This window comes from Lolium rigidum, chromosome 4 (assembly GCF_022539505.1).
Source record: "Lolium rigidum isolate FL_2022 chromosome 4, APGP_CSIRO_Lrig_0.1, whole genome shotgun sequence".
Taxonomy (NCBI): domain Eukaryota; kingdom Viridiplantae; phylum Streptophyta; class Magnoliopsida; order Poales; family Poaceae; genus Lolium; species Lolium rigidum.
The window spans coordinates 231,457,624-231,474,981 of NC_061511.1; the positions used below are offsets into that span (position 1 = coordinate 231,457,624).

General features: G+C 46.3%; 2 protein-coding genes across 2 annotated transcripts; both read right to left on the reverse strand.

Annotated features, from left to right (window-relative positions):
• Window positions 1–1,653: 1,653 nt before the first annotated feature.
• On the reverse strand, window positions 1,654–3,619 carry LOC124707246 (calcineurin B-like protein 4). The gene is made up of 7 exons (XM_047238912.1): window positions 3,538–3,619; window positions 3,319–3,401; window positions 3,050–3,218; window positions 2,825–2,877; window positions 2,653–2,733; window positions 2,444–2,556; window positions 1,654–2,108 (listed from the first exon to the last, which is right to left on the reverse strand). The coding sequence occupies exons 1-7, from the start codon at window positions 3,617–3,619 to the stop codon at window positions 2,036–2,038; spliced, it is 654 nt and encodes a 217-aa protein (XP_047094868.1). The 3' UTR covers window positions 1,654–2,035.
• Window positions 3,620–9,706: 6,087 nt separating this feature from the next.
• On the reverse strand, window positions 9,707–12,136 carry LOC124648398 (uncharacterized membrane protein YuiD-like). The gene is made up of 3 exons (XM_047188177.1): window positions 12,115–12,136; window positions 11,404–12,014; window positions 9,707–10,048 (listed from the first exon to the last, which is right to left on the reverse strand). Exons 1-3 carry the CDS (start codon window positions 12,134–12,136, stop codon window positions 9,887–9,889), a joined length of 795 nt encoding a protein of 264 aa, XP_047044133.1. The 3' UTR covers window positions 9,707–9,886.
• Between the last annotated feature and the right edge of the window lie 5,222 nt (window positions 12,137–17,358).

Sequence of the window (17,358 nt, forward strand, 5' to 3'; positions counted from 1 at the left end):
GATCTTCATGCATAGTGCTTCTTAATTTGCGATCTTATGCAATTACATGTGTGTTATATTATATGCACCAACTTGCTATGCATCATATTGATCTTCATGTACTTCAATAAACCCAAACGCGTTTCTGGTGCATCGACGCGATATGAAACAAACCGATATCCCTAAACCCCTCCAAAAACCCTAAAACTTCAATTCTCTGCGCGGCGGAGATTCGAGCAAATTCCCTGCCGCGGGGGAACCTTTGGTACCGGTTCGTATTACCAACCGGTACTAAAGATCCTTAGCCCTGAGCTCTCCTGGTGGCCCACGTGGAGGCCCCTTTTATACCGGTTCGTAAGCAACCGGTACGAAAGGGGGGGCTTTAGTGCCGAATAATTTGTACCGGTTGCAAAACCGGTACGAATGCCCCTCTGGAACCGGTACGCATGAGAGATAATTATCATATGTTTTAGGTTTAGTCAAAGTTAAAGTTTCTAAAGCTTCATACAAATTATAAAAGAAAAGTGTGTCTATTTTTCGGTCCACGGAGTATGAACTATTTATTTTCTCCGTTGCAATCCACATGCAACTAGCAAAAAAAAACACATAAAAATTCAGTTATCGTGGTGCAATTTTAAAGGCTAAGCACCGTACTCAGCTCTAACTTGACTCTTAGTCAAATGATAATTAGCAAAACCGGTAGAAAAGAATATCAACATCTCATAAAACCAATATTAGTCGGATCACCATAATATATATTTTTGTATCTGATGCATTTTATATCATGGATAGATCATAGATGTTGATGAGTTTTCCTATATGCTAGTCATAGTTTATAATTTTCACTTCTAATAAACCGAACGCAGGGTGGTAAAAAAAAGCAGAGGGGGTACTATTGAGTTGTGTGTCACAAAAAAAAAACGTTCATTTAGATTTCATCTAATTGTGCATTTAACGATACAAATTTTGGCGCAAAAGTCCTGGTTTGTTGATCAGATGGACTGTCAAAGCTGAACCTCGAAATACCCTTCGTGTATCACAATCAAATTGTCTCTTTGAACTGGACGGCAACAACAAATGAGTTTGACATAACCGCATGTGTAAAATACACACTTTGTCCAAGCTAAATTACATGGCATGCTCATTCCATGACCAAAATTTGACCATTAGTTTGAGAATAATAGTACTCTCACCGTTTGTATTTATCATGTCATCATGTGTTTTAGGTTTAGTCAAATTTAAAGTTTGTAAAGCTTCATCAAAATTATAAAAAAAAGGTGCATCTATTTTTCGGTCCACGCAGTATGAACTATTTATTTTCCCAGTTGCAATTCACGTGCAACTATGGAAAAGAACCGAAACGACATAAAAAATTCAGTTAACACGAAATTGGGGTGCAATTTTAAAGGCTAAGCACCGGACTCAGCTCTAACTTGATGAGAATTAGCAAAACCGGTAGACAAGAATATCAACATCTCATAAAATCAATATTATTCGAATCACCATAATATATATTTTCGTATCTGGTGCATTTTATATCATGGATAGATGTTGATGTGTTTTCCAATAAGCTAGTCATAGTTTATAATTTTCATTTCTAATAAACCAAACGCAGAGTGGTAAAAAAAAGCCGAGGGGGTACTATTGAGTTGTGTGTCACAAAAAAAAGTTCATTTTGATTTCGTCTGATTATGCATTTAGCGATACAAATTTTGGCGCAAAAGTCCTGGTTTGTTGATCAGATTGATTGTCAAAGCAGAACCTCGATATACCCTTCAAGAAAAACAGAAGGTTTATCGGGCCACTACCATCTACACTAAAACAAAACGAAGAAAATATTTTTCCAGTTGTCCTTGTCAGCTATCAGATTTCCTTCTACTGTCTGGTTATATATCATCTGACACTCACCAGCTACCAGAGTTCCGTCCGCACTCCTAGTTGAGCTTCAGGCTTTCCAGTTGGAGATCACTTCACTCTGAGCGCACTGACTCCCAGCATCATCAAGGTTGGCTTAGCTCAAAAAACGAAGCATGTGGAAAGTACTGATGCGTTTTTCTTATTTGTCGATTCCGCCGCAATCTTCAACTTCTGAATGCATTACAAAGCTTGGAAACGCCGTTGTAATGTCCCTGAGAATCAACAAGCGCAAGAACATCAGATCACTCGAAATTTAAAGGGCAAGAGCAACAGGAGATCTCTTCTTTCTATAACCTAATTACAACGTTACTCATCTGAATTGGCTAGCTATCTGAATTGTGCGCCATTGTGTATTAGACAAAAAAAAAGCGCAAAGGACTCCAAAGTATTAGACAAAAAAAAAAGCGCAAACAAAAGAGAAGCATGTCTATACTAAACTAAGGAAGCCTAGAGGAAGCAGAACCTAGAAATCTTGATAAAGTAATGGAGCTGTGAGTGAGAGGCTGAGAGCTGCAGAGCTGCAGTAGAGCAAGAGATGAGTACTCACTGAAGATAGGGTAGTGACATGTTCCTGAGTGAAGCTGGGTTCTTCTTGACGAACTCCTCCCACTCCCTGGGGTCTATCCTACCATCGCCGTTAGTGTCTGCCTGATTGAATGTCTGACAGTACAAAGGGAGCATCACAGAGCATGTTAGAAGGAAGGAAAATTTGATACAGTAGACTGAATGCTTAGCGAGGAGTATTTTGTTAATTACGCTGTCCACAATCTCCTCCACAGCGCTGTCAGAAAGGCACAGATCGGACTCGTCAAGAAGTGCCAGGACCATCTCTCTAAGCTGTGTCAACAGTTTAAGCAGAGCCGTCAACTAAAATTCAGAATAGCACATGGAGTATATAGGTTGGCGATTGAGCGAGAGAATGTTTTACCTCTTCTTTCTCGATGTATCCTGTGCCCCTTAAATCATACAATTTGAATGCAACTGCAAAAGAGGAAACAGAGAAGGAATGACAGGTGATCCACCGGCGTGATGTAAACTTGTCTTGCACATGGATGGTCGGATGGGCAGCATCGTACATGATGCAAACTTGTTCTGCATATGAATGGACAGGCCGGACAGCGAAAGAGGAATGGACAAGAAGATGGATACATACACTTGGTCTTGTCCGATTCAGATGCTTTTGGGTGGAATATGCTGAGCGAGCGCACGAACTCCCCGAACTCGATCACCCCGTTGCGCTTGAGATCGAAGAGGTCGAAGACCCTGTCGGCGAAGAGGTTGGCTCCCTTGCTGGTCCTGAACAAGGCGAGCTGGAACTCCTCCTGGTGAACAACGAGGAGGGCAGACAAGATCAGAGAAACTAATCGTTGACGAACACAGGAGAAGACAGAAATCGGACTGAAAGAATTATGTTACTACTACCTTGTGGATGAGGCCGTCTTTGATGATGGAGAAGCTGAGCTTCTTGTAGAGCTCGTACAGCGCCTCCACCTCGTTCACCGTGACTGCAATGCGGCAATGCACGTCAGGTAAGAGTACAGAGGAAAGGCAAGGCAAACTTGTATTGTACTTTACGATGAAGAAGCAACGATCGATGAGGTGGGGAATGCGTAAGAGAGATAGAGGGGCGAAGGTGCTCACAGGAGGTCTGGGCGGCGAGCACGGCGGGGTCCTCGTACCCCGGCGCGCGCCTGCGCCGCTTCGACGACGAAGCGCAGCCCATGGATCGAGCCGACTCACCGGCGCCGGCGGCTAGCACGTCAAAGGGGAAGCTTCCTGCAGTGCAGGCGTTGACCCTCCCGTGATGCGGGCGGCAGCAGCCCAAGAGATGCTCACGGTTCACGAAGAACAACTGACCTGAGATGAGATCAGATCGCCGCTCTGCCCGGCAATCTTTGAGCCGGCGCCTTTTGCCCGTCCGCGTCGGTCACCTCCGTCTGGCTATCTCCTCGTGTGGACGATGCGTAGTTTAATGGCGGCTACTCGGTGGGAGTGGGGCGGCAAGTCAAATGGTTTTCTCGCCGTGCTTTCACTGCGCCGCCCAGGAGCAGGAGGATCGATCTTGGGCGAGGCCGGCGGCCGTGTGCGTGGACGGACTCTGGGTTCGGCTGTAGGGCGCTGGCGGCTGCTGCTTTGTCTGGTGGAGTTTACCTGGAAGTTTCCAGCGTTCCGTTGGCTCACGGGACGACCGCAGGGAGCCACCGGCGTTAAAAGAAGAACGAAGAGCGGCAAGTAGGCGCGCGGCGCCGTCCCTGTCTAGCGAGATTTCGCCATTTCTTTATCTGCAACAACCCAACGAAGCTGAAGTAGTAAAATATGTGTGCTGCAGCTTGGCTTTAGCGTGATGTGCGACAGGAAAGTTGAGGCGTCACCGCGCTTCCGGCCACACCTGGCTCTCGCTTTTCGAGTCTGGGTCAGGTGTGTGCCCTCCTCTCGTCACTTTCCACGCGTCGATTTCACCATCGTTTGGGACATTTACCCCAGCCGAAGGTTGGAGGTGAGATGAATCCGCGCCACTTTAAGGGCATTCTCACCTGTCGGATACTGTACATTTCAAACATTAAAATTGTTCTTTGATATGTTTGGATTAGGTGTAAACGTGAAATCGGTTCGTCGTTTTAGGTCGGGACAGCTCAACGGCCCGACCCATTTTTGTTCATCGTTGACCAATTCGATTTATTTTCACTTAATGGATCATATGATTTTTTTTTCTTTTTAAGCTATTTGTACTATTGTTGATGATTATTAATAAATCAGTAGATTTCTCGCAAAAAAAAGGCTCATATGAGCGGAAAATAATAATATTGTAACTAAATTAATTTAAACAATATACATCTACATAAGCACGTAGTTCAACACTCGCGATATTTGGCTACCGAGGAGTAGAATAGTTATTCTACACTCATCTTGTATCTTTTGAAGCTACATTATTTTTGTGACACATAGATTTTGTCTTTAGACGAATGTAAGAAAATATAGACATGATGTAAAAAGTTTTTTTTACGTTACGTATGAAAATACGACATAAAATAACTATTTTTCATGAGTTTTATGTTGTCATGACTTATATATTGTATTTTCATGTTGATTTTTTCATGGTGAGTCAATATAAACGTAGCTGTTTATACATCAAACATAAACTTTTATAATGTAACACATCAAAAATATGTTCGGCGTGGAATATCTTTTCCTACACCATGGGTATCGGTCAACTACGAAATAGTCTATATATATTTAAATTGCGATGTATTTATATAAAAAAATAGTCTATATATATTTAAATTTAGACGAACTTTCGATGTACTTTTGTGGTTAGTGGTAGTAATATTTTACCTCTCGTCTGGCGTGCGAAAAAGTGAAGTGTTGCACCGATATGCACGCCGAAACCGTTTCTGCGAAACGTGGTCAGCTTGCATCGTTCCGTTCACGTGGCGGGCGCAAATGAAATCTCGCAGCGGTGGCGGTGAGAGAGATCACGTGTGCACCTGCGTCCACCCGCCGTGCGTGCGCACTGCGCAGGAGCACAGGTGGCAAGGCACGACACATGCACGTGCATACTGCCGGCACCGGCATCGTCACCCCAGCTGCTTTTCCCCGGCCAATGAAGTGCAGCCGCGCGGGCAGCGCGGACAAAGCCACAAAAACTACTGGCCGGAAAGGAGGCAGGCACACTAATCAAGAAAACGAATCAATCAAATCGTGAAAGCACAGTGTTGTAATTTTCCGTTTTTGTGTTAACAAATGAGTAGTTCTATATTTTTCTACTAATAAATAAATTGTATGAAGACGTAGGTAGATCTACTCGGTTTAGAATGGAAAGAAGTCCAAATGACCCCCTATGTATTGGATTTGGGATGCTAGACCCCCCTAAGTATTAACTGGGTCATATAACCCCCTTAAGTATGAGATACCAGCCAAATCGCCCCCTCAGGTTACTGATGGCTGTTTTAGCGGTGGTTTTGGTCCACGTGGACAATGGTATTTTTGGTCCGCGCTCCTTCCTCTGGCACAGCGTCGCCTGCTTGGCACAGCGCCGCCGCTTCTATCTCTCCCGCCGCTGTCTCTCATCAAATAGATGCGTGTCTGCCCCATATAGGGAGAGGCCGAGACATAGAAGACGAGAGGGGCTGCAAGCGCAAGCAAGGAGACGAGCCCGAGAAGGATGACGCGCAGCCTTCTCCTTGACGTCGTGGTCGTCGTGGGGGAAAGCGAGTGGGGTTTCCGGCCGTCCGGGCTGGCGAAGCCTACCATCCTATGGTCGTCTTCAGCAGCAACTATTGCGGCCGCCGCGGGCTTCTCCGCCACCTGAACCGCCTGTAGCGCCGAAAGAACCTTCCTCGGCCGGCGCCGCCAATGGGGACCTCTGGCCGTTGTTGTCGTTGCTTCTGCGGCTCGAGGCGGCGGTGGCGGCGGCACTGCGCCTGCATGATGGATGGCAGGTCAGCGAGAATACCGGCTACCTCAAGCTCACGCTTGCTGAACTCCTCCGCCACGACCCGGTGTGCTCACGGCCGCCATGGATCTTGGCCAGAGAGAGTGCGAGTGAGGGAGATTGTTGTGCGTGTGCCATGGCGAGAGCAGGGGAGAGGAGGCATATTAGTTTGGGTTTGTTTTGGTTTAATAGCGGAAAAAAGTCACGAGTTTTGTGACAAGAGGTTCCCGGCGCCGCCGTGCGTGAGGTTCTGGGGGGATTTTATAATTTTCCACACTTTTCTTTGCACTTCTATCATTTGCCATTTTATGTGTCACTGACAGGTGGTGGTCATGTAGCAAATAATAGACACTTTCAAGAAAAGTGTGGCAAATCATAAAATATCCCGAGGTTCTGTGACGCGGCCAACAGGGCATTCGGTGTCGGCGCGTGCGGCCGCTCGCGGTGGAGCAGCGCGATCCTCCCCGCCTCCCGCACCACGGCGCCATCGGTGAGCGCTTACCCCTTCAGCTCAACCTCCGCGCGCGCGCTGGCGCTGGCGAGGAAGGCAAAAGACCTGGGGCGGCTGGTGGCCGGGTGCCTTCCGGACGCCATGCTCCAGATGCAGATACACGCCATGGTCGCGCTCACGCAGGACCTCTCCTCCGTTTCACCCTTGCTGTCTCGGTTGTGATTAATCCAAGCCAAGGCCATCTCCAAATTCCTGATGCACATACATTTATTCCCATCCAGATTGATGCTGTTGAATCGATACACCGGTGTCCACATGGACCAAAACCACTACTAAAACAGCCATCACCATTTTGAGGGGGTAATTTATCCGGTATCTAATACTTAGGGGGGTTATATGTACCAATTGATACTTAGGGGGGTCTAGCGTCCCAAATCTAATACATAGGGGGGTGATGTGGACTTCTTTCGTTTAGAATGTAAAAGCGAGAACTTACAGCACGAAGGTATTAGCTAGCTTTAAGGAAGCAACGTTTTGCAAGAAATCTTGCTGCTAGAGATTAGTCAAATCGGTGCCACGTCAAAAAATACGGAGCTCTACGGTATCTTGTATTCGATAACCGCAAATCGCGCATCGTGATGTACCTTGGCCATGTAGAGTAATAGACTCATGTTCAGTAACCTTTCATAGATTTTGCTCTGAATTAAGAGTCGCTTGCTTGAGAAGAAGTGATTAATTTAAACGACGACGTACATATGCAGGCAATCGCGCATCGTGATGCACCTTGCCGGCGATGGGATGCTAGCTCATCCGGCGACCGTGGTGGGTCCATCGGAGCGAGATAAGTGAGCCGTATCGACAGAATGCCGAGGCGCCGTCGCCGTCGACGGCGGCGGCTGTAGCTGTACACTGCTGCGTGCGCCACAGCTTCGGCTTGCCTGTATGTGCACGTTTCCGCGTGGTCTCGATGATCTTCTGCTGGGAGGTAGGCGAGCACTCGCGGTGCTTGATTTGGTTTATCCACTGAAAATCAGGCGGCGAGCGTCTGCTTTCGTCAACGACGAAACAGGGACATCCGAGCCGAGCAATCGCCGGCCGGTCGGCGATCGATGCCTACGAGCGACCTGGACCCGTGGCACGGCTAGCTGGATGTTGCTCGCCTCCTTTCCATCATCAGCCAGCATGAACAGCAACCGTTTTGTACTCTCTCCGCTACCCGAAAGAGTAACATCTGATAAAGTTTGTCGAGAGAAGTATCAACAAAAAAATATCTTTGCACACCATCAAAAAAATTCAGCAAAAGTAAAATTTAAAAACCCAGCAAGCCTTTACCGATTGTAATTTCACAGCTACTCCGCAAAGGTCTTTGCCAAGTATTTTCATGTTGATACACGGTAACGATTGTCTTTCCCGAGTTCCGAAAACGAATACTCTCGACAAAGATTATAAGTTAGGGATGGTAATGAGTACCCATGAGGCCATGACCCGTGACCCGTTGGGTAAACACCCATTAAGAGTACGGGTATAGGATAAAAACTCACACATGAGTGTATAATTGAGAAAATATCATACTCATCGAGTAAAGCGGGTACATGTATAGGATCGTAGAACCCATATCCGCATACCCATTTACCCATCCAAACTTTGACACGTGGGCCATTGTAATATTCTAGAGTACTTAATTTCCCCCTAATCACACAATTATGTAGATCGGCCAAATCTCACGTTTTCCGGTCTCACAATCGTTGATAGGCTACTGAGGATTAAATCCTATTTAGGATCATTTCACCTCCTTTTGTGTGACTATCATGGTACATATCATCTTTACGTGATCACGTCTCGATGTGCTGCTATTTATGGTCAACTGGTTCTACTTATGAGAATGTGTTCTCGCTTATAATATGAGCTTGTTCATAATTATGTGTTGATGTTTATAATGTGTTGTTTTTATAAATTATGGTTCTAGGACTATTTTGATTAATTTGATGTGTTATAAGCACGGATATTTACCCGTGGGTACCCATTTACTATGCCGGTGGCGGGTATAGGAAAAACATGTACCCGTTGACAGGTATGGTTACGGATCTTGGGTAAAATCGAGAGCGACGGGTACGGGTGTGAGATGACTCTACCCATAGCCATATCCTGCGTGTGCCATCCCTTCAAAACTAGGCAAAGATCCGTTTTCCGGTAGTAAACTACATTACGATAGATATCATAAGAGATAAATTTCATAATGTACCTATTCACATTGCTTGTAGCTTTTAATGGTATTAGATAAACTTATTTAAATTTTATATTACAGTATTTGATTTTGAAAACAAAAGCTTACCGTTTTTTCATAAACGGAGGCAGTGCAAAGGAAGCGTAAACACGAAAAGGAGAAAATAAAATCAATATATGCAACCAGTATGGCTGCAAATAGTGCATGGGCGTCAAGGTCTTTGTTGGAGTCTACAAATCTCGACAGTCTTTTTCTTCCTGGCGGCTTAGGCTGTGTTTGGTAGCAAAATAATTTTAAAGTATTTTAGTAGTACACTATAGTTTCTTAAAATATAATAGTTTCAAATATTTTGATGTGTTTAGCTGTAAAAAAAGACTGTGGTGTTAATACTTGATTATCTCTGAAATCATGCTATTTTTGGAGTATTGGAAAACAACTCCAGATTTTTTTTTCAAAACTAACATATTGCTATGCCAGGCAGTCAAATACTCTGGTTTCGTAAAACTTCAGTTTTAAAAAACTTTCTTGCCAAGCTGACCAGTGGCAACCTGTGAGTTGGCACCTCCCATAATGATGACTTTGGGCTTAGCTTGAATTTTCGTTCATTAATTGAACAATTTTCTCCTGCTTAACTAATACTCTAATAGTATGCAAATTTTCATGTGACTATGAAAGAGCTAAAGCTTCTGCAGCAGTAGGAACAGAAAAGAGAATACTGCAAAATTTTGAATCAAACATAAGTATCAAAGTCGTGAGATCTTATCCATGCTATTTATGTACACAGCCAGCCAATGTGCAACAAATCAAGTGCCTATTTTGTTCAGCAATGGTTACAGCAGATGCAAAACTCCGCTTAGAATGCACTAATACGTTATGAGCAGTATCAAATGGCAGCAATACAACCTTGGCAACAGAACCAGGCCACGAGGATGCCCAGAAAGGCGCCGGCGAAGACCTGAGATGGGGTGTGCCCTAACAACTCCTTGAGTTTCCTTTCGCTGATGGGGTGGCCTTGGAACAGGTCCTCAACGATCTTATTGAGTACCTATGTCAACCAGAAGAAATATATCAGGCAACGGAACTGTGAAATTTAATGGGAGGAAAAAAAGTGACTACAAAACCGTAGGATGAATACCCCAGCGGGGTAATGAAGGTGGCAATCACGCCGACCCAACCAGCGTAATGAAGGTGTTAAGTCGATCCTTCGTTTTTCGTGTTAGCTCAGGTTCTAATTAACTAAGAACTTCTTATATGATGGCACCGAAGTACAGGAAAATGAAAGGTGGAATCCTCGAAAAAATGTTCAGAACTTGAGCCAGCAGGACGAAGAAAGGATCGAGTTTACACCTTGTGGCAGGTCCTGTTCTTGTTCCTCATCTAAGATTAACGAAGTTTTGTCATGTCACAGATCCTGGTATCCGTTCAGAATTTAGGTTCAAACATTTTAGCCACACTACCCATGTTACAAGCATTTCTCAAAGGGCATGATTAGGTCGACTGCTTAAAAATGAAAGCATACAAGTAATCAGAGTGACATAAGAACCACTTCTGGGTAAGCAGAAACGATCCAATGACTGAATACTCTTAGCACTGCCTTTGGCTTAGCGTCTATCATTGGGTTAAACTTATTACAGTAAACTAACTGAGCAGACTAGCAGTGACATGACCAATCACATATGACAATGTTCATATATTCCCACCTTTAGGCTTTAGCATGATCAGATTCTGTACTTTTATAGGCAATATCACACTGGACTGAATTTGGTTTAGCCCCACAGATCCTAGTATATCTAGCCCTCGGTGGAATTGAGCAATCATGTCATCAGTACAACCTTGCTTAGTTTATCCCCAGCGGAAGATGGCACCATTACAAATTTGACATGGGGGATAAAATTCATTCTGTCACTGAAAAGACTCGAATATAGCATGCTCCCACCAAAATAACAATCCGTTCTGATTTTAGTTTCGAACTTCTTAGCCACACTACACATGTTGCAATCATTTGTCAAAGGAGAACGATCATACCCACTGCTTATAAACCAAACCATACAAGTAACCAGCGTGAAACAGAAACAATTCTTGGTCAGCCGAAGTGACCAAACGACGGAATACTGTCAATATTAGCTTCAGCTCAATGTGTAGCAATGTGTAGGCTAATAGTGGCATGGCCAATTTCATGCATCCCCAGCTTTATCATATTCAGATTGTGTGCTTCTATAGGAAATTTCCACAGTAGCGGACTGAATCTGCATCAGTCCCACAAATCCGACTAAATCTAGTGTGCGACGGAAACCAGCAACATGTCATCACTACAACCGAAAGATGTTCTGGCTCCAACATATACCGTGCGCGCATCTAATGACACCAGAAGAGAAAGAAGGGATAAAAGCAAGAGGTGACCTGGGCCTGCATCCCGGCGTGGCGCCTGACGCCCGTGGCGTCGTACATGACAATGAGACTGAACCCAAGACACACGGGGAAGAGCGCGTCGCGGACGCCGTGGCAGAGCGCGACGGAGGCGGTGAGCGCGGTGCAGAGCGCGGAGTGCGAGGAGGGCATCCCGCCGGAGCTGCACAGCATCCGCGGGCTCCACCGCCGCTCCACCACGGAGGTGAGCACGACCTTGGCGACCTGCGCCGCCGCGAAGGCCAGCATCCCGGACACGAACGTTGGGTTGGCCGCCAGCGCGAGGATGTAGGGGCTCTCCCGCGCCTTGGTCACCGCCGCCGCCGTCGTGCTCATCAGCAGCGTCCCTATCCCCGCCCCTCTTCCTGCCCCGCCGGCCGAGAGTAGGTCGGGGAGCTCCCCGCAGACGCGTCCTCCCCGCAGCGCGGCGGCGAGGAGCCGGGAGAGTGACGGGGGCGGCGGCGACGGCGCGGCGGCATCGGCGGGGATGGAGGCTAGCGTTTGCAGCAGGCGGCGGCGGCGGCGCGTGGGCTTTGGCGGCCTTGGAGATGGGGTCGAGGAGGGTTGGGAAGCGGCTGGAGGTGAAAGCCTGCATTGCTGCTGCTCTGCATCGCCACCGGAGGCAGGAGGGCGCGAGTAAGCGGGAAGGGAAGGAGTGGTGTGGGCGTGCCGATTACGTGGGGGCCGTGGTGGGGCTTCTTGTACCAACGGGGTGTTGCAGCGGCATACTAATTCCTGGTGCGGAACGTGTGTGGCTTCTATTCTTCCCTCGATGTCACGCGCGCGTGCACCGGTCGTTGGAAAAAAAAAAAAAGGCTATTAATTACCGACCGGCTGATCGAGACGCCGCCAATGAACACCAACCACGCGGGCGGGTTCCAAGTCGCCGCTTCGATCGCAGCAGTCGGGAATTGATTCGGAACCCAAAAAGATCGAAGCGCCTCCATCGATTGACGCCAAGGAATTAATAAGGCCGGGCGGTCGCATCCAAGTCCAACACCGCTTCGGTGCCTGGATCCATCCATTAATTCGGTGGCCTCACCGCCTCGATTCCGTACCAACTGAATCCATCGATACGGATTCTGCTTGCTCACCCTACCAAACCGTACACGTACGTGAGTGTGACTGACTTTTATAACATGCAAAATGATGCGTGCATCCCATATTTACCTTCTCCTACCCACAAGAAAAAATAAAAACAGATCGACAGTGTTGTAGCAACCAATTCTTCCAACTCGGTGATCCCATGTCACCTTTTTTTGATTTTCGTTTTTGTTTTGTTTGTGTTTCTATATACATATATCATGGGAACGTGATTTTTTTTATGTTACCAAAAGAGCGGCTAAATCCATTTAACAGCTAGAAAATGCTCGAGAGCCTCACACTGCTCAGTTTATTAGAGCAATACCGCGCAAACACCTAGACAACATCAACCCACCACAAGATGACAAGACATACAGTACCGGATCTAGGGTTTCCCCCCAATTATGTCGTGAAAGGCGAGTGACATCTCTTACATCAACGCCGACAGCTAGAGTACGGCTTTCGTCAGCAATCTCACTCACGCAAAACCAAACTAGGACCATGCCACCCCCCCCCCCACGCGTGGAAACACATCCCCCACCCATGCAACACCTGCATCCATGGCCATCCACCACTCCCGGGCCACCCAACATGGTACCAACCAAATTCCACCCCCGACGGTGCCATTCATCTGCAACGCATGACCGGATGATGCAACACCGAAGACACTCCTCACATCATTCCAACTTCCTCCTCCCAAAGACAACCAAACTCCACGAGCTCACCAAGCAGCAGCCGGGCGCATATGCAACGACGTCCTGAACAAATTGGGCCTCTAGCAGGCCGGTGCGCCGCCATCATCGCCAAACATGAACTCATGCGCGTGGGCGCCGTCATCACCCTCTTCACCGTCACGTCGAGAAAGGGACGGGCGTGGCCAATCTAGCCCACAAATCAAGCACGGGGCCCGCCTAGAACGGGCCGCTGCGTCGCCTCACTCCACAACAAATCCTAGCGACATGCCACTGCTGCACCGGCGCCACCATCTAGCCATGCTAGATCCCCGTCGTTCCACCGTGATCCTCCACCCATCACATCCCAGAGATGCGGCGGCGCACATTCATTACCCTCTGCCTTTGATGGGACAAGATGGACACGTACGTGTTTTCACTTCCATGTCGCAGTAGGTAGACGACAATATCAAATGCGATAGACGGAATGTTGCAAATGGTGCTAGCCAAGCTATACTTTTTTTCTATAACACAATCGTGAGCTTTAGTGTATCAATTGTTCTTCTCTTACTCCCGCAGAATCATTACATCATCTCCAAGAGATGATGTATTTACATCACCTTTTTTTTTTTACTTTCCCCCCTATTTTGACATCACCTGTTTTTACTATCAAATTTCAGATGATGTAAAATACATTACCTCTCCCCTAGAAGGTACTCTAGAAGATGATGTATTTTACATCACCAATGCTACAAAACTGCAAATAATAATTCAAATATATTTCTAAATTAGTCCCAAATTACTACTACAAAATAGGAAACTAGATGTCTACATCTCAAGTCTCAATAGTCCAACTTAGTCTAAATCGATTGAGTACAGAGGCCTAGAGATGGAGCATCGGAGCGCCGCTTCACCCTCCCTCTCGTGGCTCCTCTCCTTTGGCTTGGTCCATCTCCATGCGCTGGCGCCGAAGTCTCCTAGGTTCTACTTCACTACCCACTCTCGGCAACCCCCACTCCCACCGGCTGGCCTTCCTTCGCGCCCATGCGGCAACAGCCCGTGGTCGGTTCCTTGGCGTAGCAGCGACACCAACACGCGAATAGGTTGATTTGGTGTGGCCAGAGCATGGGACAGGCGCGAGGATCGCGCGGACATGGGACGGGGCGACGTCCGAGAAGGTGAGGCGAGGCGCGCAGGGATGGCTCGAGCGGCAACTCGCGGAAACGGCGCGGATGCACTCGACCCTGGTGGAGCTCTATGAGGACAAGTAGGTGGTCGGGAGGTGGCGGGAATTGGGCGACGACAGGCTGCAAGGACTGGCGGCGGCAAGTAATACGGCCATTGTCGGAATTTGGCCAATGATAGGCACGCCAATCACGTGGAGATTAGAGAGGAGGAGAAGACAAAGTGACAATTATTTTACCTTACATTACTTCCCGGTTTTTTATTTTGAACAAGCATTTCCCGGCCCGAGCCGCATTGTGTCATCATCGTACTACCCGAGAAAAGCAAACCCTAGTCTCCATCCGTATTCACGACCCTTGTTGGCTTAGTAATTTTTGGCGCCACTTGCTTGTACCTATATGGCCATGATCAAAGTGGCTGTGTAATTGAAAAACACGATGCTTCCTTTTTAAAGACGGAATCTGCAGTCCTACTGGTTAGCAGGTACCAATCATTCTAGCCGTTATTCATCTTGCTCATGCCGGTGTTGAAATATGTTGTTGGCCTCAACAAAGACCATGTATATCTAGGTGAATGCACTCTTCCTAAATCTGTACGCAAGTAGTTGTACTCGAACACATTCGGTTACTTGTTTCCTTAGCTCCAAGTTGTACTTAGTAGGTGATGCAGAGGTTCTAACCCTTTGTTTTTTTTGAACAGGAGAGGTCCCGAAGGACCTAGAGCTTCATTATCAGCGGTGAAGTTACATATACACAAAGGGTCATGAAGAAAAAAAAATTACAAACCGACCCAAACTTTTTACACTAAGGACCTTTGACCGGTAAAAGAAAACGCGATCAAGGCCAGCTCCAGATCCACCACCGTCGAACTCGCCGGAGCCAACCTCCACGCCGCCAGGGACGAAACCACTTGGGGCATGAAGGCGGGAGCTAACTCCAACAATGCTGTTGAGCCTCCGTCTAGATGATTGGAGGTTGAAGAAGTCCTGCAGACGATGAACAAGCGCCGTCTCAGGATGGAGGGGCCACCCTACGGCCAAGGTAGACGGCGACAGTGGCGCCGTAGAAAACCTCCAAGGGTGGAGGGGCCGCCCTTCGGCCATCAGATACGGCGACAGCGGCGCCGTGAGATGTGTTTTTGCATTTCAGCATGTAAAGAAAGAAAGCGTAAGAAGACTGATGAGGCAGATCCTTCTAAATTTCTCTGTACGTATGTAACTCACCCGGTCTGGTGTAGGGGTGCATGTAAAGAAAGAAAGGTGTAGGGGTGCATGTAAAGAAAGAAAGAAAGAAAGAAAGAAAGAAAGAAAGAAAGAAAGAAAATGACTTGATTGCATGTCATATAGTTAGTGCTCTTCACACTATTATTGTAAAATTATTTTATCCGTGATCTAAATATTGAATAAATAGTAAAGGTCATGCCAAAAATTTGTAATCTTGGTGAGTATTCTTAAAAGGAAACTAGCTTATTGTTATTTTCTATATGCTGCCGCTAGCTAGTTCCCTCGCTCTAGGTAAACATGCATGCACTATTAATTAGAGCAGGTACAATAAGTTCTAGTCAGCTGGCTATAAGGATTAAAATAATATATTGTTGCCTAGTTGGAGGAGAGAGAGGATGAGAGAGCCAACTTTAGCACGTGCTCCTAGGCACTTAGTAGTACAATTCTATAGCACTGATAAAGTAGTACAATTCTATAGCTCACTATCAGAGCAATTCCAATAGTGTAGCCAGTTGTTGGCTATAAGCCAAGTGTCATGTCATTTATAGCCAACTTAGAACCAATATATACAATAGTGAGCTATAAAAATGTAGTATTTTATCAATGTATGACCCACCCTTCACTCTCACAAAGTGCCTAGGAGCATGTGCTAGAGCTGGCTATTGCATAAGAGCTCACTCTCCTTCTCTCTCCTCCAACTAAGAAATAATATACTATTTTAATCCTTATAGCCAGCTGACTAGGACTTATTGTACTTGCTCTTATACATATTGGCTATATGTTAGCTACAAATGACATGGCACATGGCTTATAGCCAACAGTTGGCTCTACTATTGAATTTGCTTTTAATCTAGCTAACTTTCACCGGATGATGCACATGCATCAGTAGGTAGAGATGCAACTCACTCCTTGGTCAATTGCATCTGCATTATAGATGCTAGAATTCCATCTTAGGATTCAAGCTAGAAGAAGAAGCTAGAATTCCATCTTAGAGGTACAATGGTAGTGTTTAGATTACCTATCATTTAGCTCGTTGGTCTTTGCTACTAGTTTCCTAGGCAGCATGCGTGCATACTTGGGTAGGACTAGCTAGGACTCCTACGTACTTTGCGTTCTAGCATGGAGCACAAAAACATGGCGAGCTAGCATTCCTCATCTTGTTTTAGCCTCTGTCTTGGGCCTACTCGACACCATCTCTCTCGCTCCCCATCGTGACGATCATTGTTTGTGTTTTGACATCACCGTTTGAATTCCTCGGCGAGCTTGAACACCAACGTGATTGCATGTTGCAGAGTTGATTTATCGAAGATAGCAAGACCACTAGTCGATGTGGCCGTGGCTGCTTTTGGCGAGCTTCTCATTTCGACAGCCTAGATTAGTTTGAGCTGAGAAGCTCAAATTTAGACCTAACGACAATATTAGGACGCGGGCAACATGAATAAATGATCTGTATATGATTTCCCGAGTTAGGAGCATAGTTTTAAAAACCGGACCGGTGAGTGAACCGGCGAAGTGACTGGCTCACTGGTTCATCGGTTCAACCGCTGGCTCAACTGGTTCAGTTGCGACAAAAAACCGCTAAATTTAATAAATTATTATGCTAATCTTGAGAAATATTAGCATGTAATCCTATATATTGTATTTACTTCTGTAGTATATCACAAATCAAACCTAGCAGAGGTGTTATTGGGTCCCAGGTGAGCAGTTTTGAGCATTGTCACAGGTCATAGGTTCTAATCCTGCCAAAAACGAATTATTCGTATACATTTTTTCTGGTTTTTTGCTAAT

Bases quoted from the DNA above. Each gene is read 5' to 3' on its own strand.
- LOC124707246 (XM_047238912.1), bottom strand. From the start codon at position 3,619: ATGGGCTGCGCTTCGTCGTCGAAGCGGCGCAGGCGCGCGCCGGGGTAC. The intron at 3,402-3,537 runs GTGAGCACCTTC...GCCGCATTGCAG, and splicing joins GCTCGCCGCCCAGACCTCCT to TCACGGTGAACGAGGTGGAG. The intron at 2,878-3,049 runs GTATGTATCCAT...CCTCTTTTGCAG, and splicing joins TGAATCGGACAAGACCAAGT to TTGCATTCAAATTGTATGAT.
- LOC124648398 (XM_047188177.1), bottom strand. From the start codon at position 12,136: ATGCCGCTGCAACACCCCGTTG. The intron at 12,015-12,114 runs GTACAAGAAGCC...GTGGCGATGCAG, and splicing joins GCCGCTGCAACACCCCGTTG to AGCAGCAGCAATGCAGGCTT. The intron at 10,049-11,403 runs GTCACCTCTTGC...TGGTTGACATAG, and splicing joins ACGCCGGGATGCAGGCCCAG to GTACTCAATAAGATCGTTGA.